The 6,000-nt window shown below is 44.3% G+C and overlaps 1 protein-coding gene across 1 annotated transcript in view; it reads left to right on the top strand.

Moving 5' to 3' along the window:
• The window catches only part of jph3a (junctophilin 3a), a 28,187-nt gene continuing 22,187 nt past the window's right edge, over positions 1 to 6,000 (top strand). The window contains exon 1 of the mRNA XM_047362420.1: positions 1 to 1,210. Within this exon, the coding sequence (XP_047218376.1) occupies positions 829 to 1,210 (382 nt within the window). The 5' untranslated portion in view covers positions 1 to 828. The remainder of the gene's footprint in view (positions 1,211 to 6,000) is intronic.

The following is a 6,000-nucleotide window of genomic DNA, read 5'->3' as shown; positions in this document are numbered from 1 at the left end:
GTGTGTTGGTGGGGGAGGGGTATCGGCTGGGGTGGAACAGTCCTGTAATGAGCAGATTTTACAGAGGCAGCAACAGAAAGGCCTAAAAACCAGCAGGGGTTGGATGACTTGTTGGGATTTTACAAAAACTCTGGCACGGAGGCGACAAAGAGGGAAGGATAGCTTCTGCACCTGCATCCTCATCCTCGGTATCCGAGCTGAGCGGAGAACCGGAGAGAAGGAGGGAGATTTTCACAGGCTGAGTCTGTTTGTGTGGTGATGGATGAGACTCTCTGAGACATGATTGCTTGTTTCCAGGCCACACTGTAGAGAAACAGGGACTCAGTTTCTCCTCTCCTCTTCTGTGTGTTGGTTGGTTTAATGGCGTACCAGCGCAGCAGCATCCTTGTCCTGTATCCGACTCGGTGCGCCAGGGATGTGAGGATGCTCTAATGTCTGAGTGAGGCGGCTCGGTTGCTGCTGGCGCTCTGTGGGCCTGCTGGAAAAGCCTAGGCCTCGCTTGTCTGGAGTGACTCGGCTGAGGAGCAGGAAGGTGGAGGAGGAGAGGCACTCGGAGTCTGCATGCCCAGGGGAAGAGGCATGCAGGGAGGCTGCGTTCATCTCTCCAGAGCCACCGCCGAGGCGTGGATTGCTTCTCTGTTTCACTCCTGCAGTTTTTAAAAGGAGCAGCCAGTGTTTTACATCCTAAACTGAAAGGAGGCGAAGTGAGGCCCTACATCTCCTGCTACCTGATCCAAACAAGGCCTCCTCTCCCCGTACTCCCTCTGAGTGAAGCTCCGCTTTAACTTTTCTTCACATTCTAAGGATTTGCCTAAACCTGTTTCATGCATGTCCACTGGAGGCAGGTTTGACTTTGATGACGGGGGGTCGTACTGCGGGGAGTGGGAGCAAGGCAAGGCCCATGGCCGAGGTGTATGCACTGGGCCCCAGGGTCAGGGTGAGTATGCGGGGGCCTGGAGCCACGGCTTCGAGGTCCTGGGCGTGTACACGTGGCCCAGCGGGAACAGCTACCAGGGCACCTGGGCGCAGGGCAAGCGCCACGGCATCGGGGTGGAAAGCAAGGGCCGCTGGGAGTACAGGGGGGAGTGGACGCAGGGCTTCAAGGGTCGCTACGGGCAGCTGGAGAGCACGGCCAGCGGGGCCCGGTACGAGGGGACGTGGAGCAACGGGCTGCAGGACGGCTACGGCACCGAGACCTACTCAGATGGAGGTAAGGGGGCTCACACTGAGCTCCACCCTCACCTCAGAGCCTCTTTATTGGGATGGGCTGGGTACCAGTGTCAACGTACACAGAGGTTTAAAAAAGGCGCTAGGTTGTTCCATACTGTTCCTGTGGTTTAAATTAGAGATGCATCAATCAGGCTCATTCTGGCCCAAACAAACTTTACAGTTTTGACCAATTCTGATTTATTATTTTAAGTACTGTGACACTTAAAGGGAAAAATGTTAACACTAATAAAGAAATATTTGCTGATGGGATGTTCCATGGCTAATACTGATTCAATTTCCCCCCTAAGGATGAGATCACTGAGATCTGAGATGCACTGATTTGGGTTTTCGGGGTTGATACCCGTTTTCCATTTATGACCAGTTTCAATTTTTTTAAGGATTGAGACACATAAAAAAGGAAAAACTAAGCATAGAAATAAATAAAGCTGTACTGATCACGCTTTAACTTGCTTAAAAAAACAATTTAATGTTTTTTATGATTCCAACCTATTTTCCAAGGTACTAGAACACATAAAATACACTGACCAGGGTCTTCCTAGCAGATATTAATTCTCAGTTTTCAGCCATATAGATCGCTAAAAAATGCTAAATAAAAAATGAGTAGTGATGCACTGATCAGGCTTTGAGGTCTGACCTTCCAAACAAACAGCAGTTTCTTTGATTTTGAGAGTTTTGAATCTAAGAGTAAATTAAATAATTGCAAGACAATCTTGATTTGATAGGCTGAAAATGGCGGGAGTTCTTAGCTTTGATGTAATAAATGAAAAGGAGAAAAACATTTCTGACATTTCAGAATTCATCCTGATGAAGGAAAATTGGCCAATTCTGATTTCTGGCTGGTATTTTGTTTTCATTTATTTACATTTCTATTTGACATTCCACGTCCCTAGAGCCAGCCTAAGCATCCGGGGATCGAGCCGCTGAGGTCTCCACCTTCGTCCGCCACCCAATCCTCTTTGCACCGGTCCCTCATGGTTCCCCCTGCAGGTGGTGGGCCCACTGGGGGATGGTCTCGCGTCTCTCGTTCGGGCTTGGCCCGGCCGGGTCCCGCGAGGAGCAACCCGGCCACCAGGCGCTCTCCGACGAGTCCCGACCCCAGGCCTGGCTCCAGGGTGGGACCCTGGCTCCGCCGTACCGGGCGACGTCATGTGCCTCGATATTTTGTTCTTCATGAGGGGTTCTTGAACCATTCTTTGTCTGACCCATCACCTAGAGCCTGTTTGCCATGGGAGACCCTACCAGGGGCATTTAGGCCCCAGACAACATAGCCTCTAGGATCATTTGAGCACTCAAACCCCTCCACCACGTTAAGGTGGTGGTTCTATGGCCATGAACTTTGGGAACGAGATCCTGGATACAAGCGGCTGAAATGAGCTTCCTTCGTAGGGTGGCCGGGCACTCCCTTAGAGATAGGGTGAGGAGCTCGGCCATCCGGGAGGAGCTCGGAGTAGAGCTGCTACTCTTCCACATCGAGAGGAGCCAGTTGAGGTGGCTCGGGCATCTATACCGGATGCCTCCTGGACGCCTTCCTCGGGAGGTGTTCAAGGCACGTCCCACCGGGAGGAGGCCCAGGGGACGGCCCAGGACACGCTGGAGGGACTATGTCTCTCGGCTGGCCTGGGAACGCCTTGGGCTCCCCCTGGAGGAACTGGAGGAGGTGTCTGGAGAGAGGGACATCTGGGCGTCTCTGCTGAGTCTCCTGCCCCAGCGACCCGGTCCCGGATAAGCGGAAGACGACGAGAACGAGAACTACATTTCTATTTGGTGAATCTGTAGTTCAAAGCCCTTGTAAAAATTACTGGAGTTTTCCCTGACTGAATGGAGCAAAGAGTGAAGCAGTGCCTTCCCAACCCCACCGGTTGGGGGCAACCGGTAGGTTGCCGATTCGAACCCTTTCTCTGTCTGTCTCAGTTGTTGTGTTCTTGGGCAAGACACTTCACCCTCCTTGCCTGCTGATGGTGGTCAGAGGGCTCAGTGGCTCAGATTGTATGGCAGCCTCCCTTCTGTCAGTGTGTGAATGACTAAATGTAGTGTGAAGCACTTTGGGGTCTCTGGGGTCTTGATAAAGTGCCTGATAAACCATTTACATTTACCATGTTGCTGCAAAACAAAAAAATACAGCTGTTTGATAAAACTATTGTCATAAAAAATACACGTTAATACATAGATTGTTGGCATTGGCCAGTTACTTGTATCAAGGTATCCTGAGGTTTTAAAAAAATTACTTTTTCAAAGCCACTGAAATTTGTTATCCTACCATTCCTAAAGTTTAGAACAGTGATGTACCGATTACAACTGTCCTGTCTGATAACAAGTTTCTCTGAGGTCTCTTCTGCCAATTTTATTGTTTCCAAGGACTATAACATGAATGAGCTACGAGATCATCCCTAATAATGTCATAAACCCAATATTTATAGAGGATCCTACAGCAGAGAGGAGGCAGGCAGGTGAAAATTAACATTAGTCTTCATTAGAAAACTCAAAATACAGGGAATCCAAGATCTAATCGGAGGTGAAAAGGACAAGGAATATATACACACAGGGAGGAATGATTGCATAATAGGAACCAGGTGAGGGATTAACTGATGGAGTGCAGCTGTGGGGAGCAGGAATTAAAGAGAACCTGCATGATAAACAGAATACAAAGAGAAAGAAAGAGAAAACACAGAAACAGAACACTCTCCAACTCGAGAACGAATTAGCACACCCTCCAAAGAGTGACAAAGAAACTCAGAAACAGGAAGTAAATGAGCACAGACCTCAAGGAACGCTTTGCCGCTTATCATTTGTCTCCAAAAATACAAATTAGGGTGTGTGGAAATATTTTATATCACAAATAATAAGCATTCATTGCTTGCAACCAAAATTGATTCTAAATTGCATATTTATTTTCAAATCTAATTCACTGTATTTCCTGCACATTTAAGGAGTAATTTAGTGATTTATTGATATATCCAATTATGTCACTTTTATCCCTTAGAAATATGACGGGTCTCTCCGTGTGTGGGGCTAATGCTGCGATTGATAAAGATGATTTGTCTATGGTTAAATTATTTCATGGCGCATTGCAACAAAGGGACTCAAGAATCATATAACATGTAATGAATTCTGATTTACTTGATTATTTGTGCATGTAAGTAATCATCCAGATATTTTAAACATTATTCTCCCTATATTTATTGGATGTATTTATTCCCATTTTTTTAAATCTTTGGTGTAATTAAATAAACATCAATTAATTTATTTGATGGATTTTGTCACTTTTGACCTTCCTTAAAAAAAACTACTTCTTGACACCAGTGCAAAAAAGGAAAAAAACAAAAATAATATTTTACTGAAGTCTAAATATTTTTATCAAAAGACCAAACAAACGTCTGTGTGTTTCCACAAACCGAGGCTGAAAGTGGAGCGCCTTGCTTACTCTGCTGCTGCTCAACACACTTCCAAAGCAGGCTACATAAATAACATGTAGGTCACATTCGCACATGCTGATAGATTACAGAAGAGCCCGACCCGAACCAGCACCATGGGTCCCACAAGCTTGGAGGCACTACCGATCTGCACAGAGATTTAAAAACAGATGGTTTCAGATTTTTCTCAGCAGCTTCTCAACTAAACCCAGAGGATTGGGAAACCTGATGTTTCACTGACATAAATATGAACAACAAAGACATAAAAAAATGCAGCATCACAAACATAAACTAAGTCATAAACATCAGACAGTTATTTCTGATCACTTATAATTCAATTCAATTCAATTCAAAAATACTTTATTAATCCCAAAGGGAAATTAAATGTTGTTATATCTCATATTATGAAGGTTTCCTCAAAGAGTCGTTATAGATGCTGATGGCTGTGGGCAGGAAAGATCTCCTGTAGCGCTCCGTCTTACAGCAGATCTGAAGAAGCCTCTGACTGAAGACTACTGTTGTAGAACAGTCTCATGAAGAGGATGCTCAGGGTTCTCCATAATGTTCTTCATTTTATGAAGAATCCTTCTTTGCACAATGATCTCCAGAGGTTCTAGAGGAGTCCCCAGAACAGAACCAGACTTCTTTATCAGCTTGTTGAGCTTCTCTAAGTCCCTGGTTTTTTTATGTACCCCAGCAGCACCCGTACAGTTTGAACAAATCCCACACAATTTACTTCACTTGAATAAGTTAGTATATATGTATATGTATATATACATATATATATATATATATATATATACATATATATGTATATATATATATATATATGTTGTATTTATTGCACAACTTCATATATTTCACTTTTGTATTTAGTTTTAAGTCATTTATGTGTGCATCATGGGGTCTTATACCTGCCAGTCAGTTTGCTGGGAATTTACCGCCAAATAAAGGGTCTTTTTACCCTTTTCTAATTTTTCTATGAACAGGAATAAAAAGGCCATAAAATTCCCAAAAATGATGGATAAGTGTAAAAAATTATTCCAACTAATTCTTAGCAAACGTCACCCTCACATGGTGAGAAAATGTTAAAAGAAAACAACAAAAACGGTATAATCTAGAAAATAATGAAATGACGCCCCCCATTCAGGCAGTCTATACTGGATATTTTATGAATATGAATTTACGACAGGGTAGTTACTGAGTTACAACATATATTTATAACTGACACAAATTGTTCGGTTTTTCCCCTCAGTGAGTCTCAGATTAGCAGAAAACAACAAAAACAGGACATGTGTCTAATATTAGAAATGTTTTCTTGTCATCCCTCCAGTTTAGACTTTTTCTGCAATACACCATC

The sequence above is a fragment of the Girardinichthys multiradiatus genome, chromosome 4 (assembly GCF_021462225.1).
Source record: "Girardinichthys multiradiatus isolate DD_20200921_A chromosome 4, DD_fGirMul_XY1, whole genome shotgun sequence".
NCBI lineage: Eukaryota > Metazoa > Chordata > Actinopteri > Cyprinodontiformes > Goodeidae > Girardinichthys > Girardinichthys multiradiatus.
This window is presented reverse-complemented; position numbering and strand designations above follow the sequence as displayed.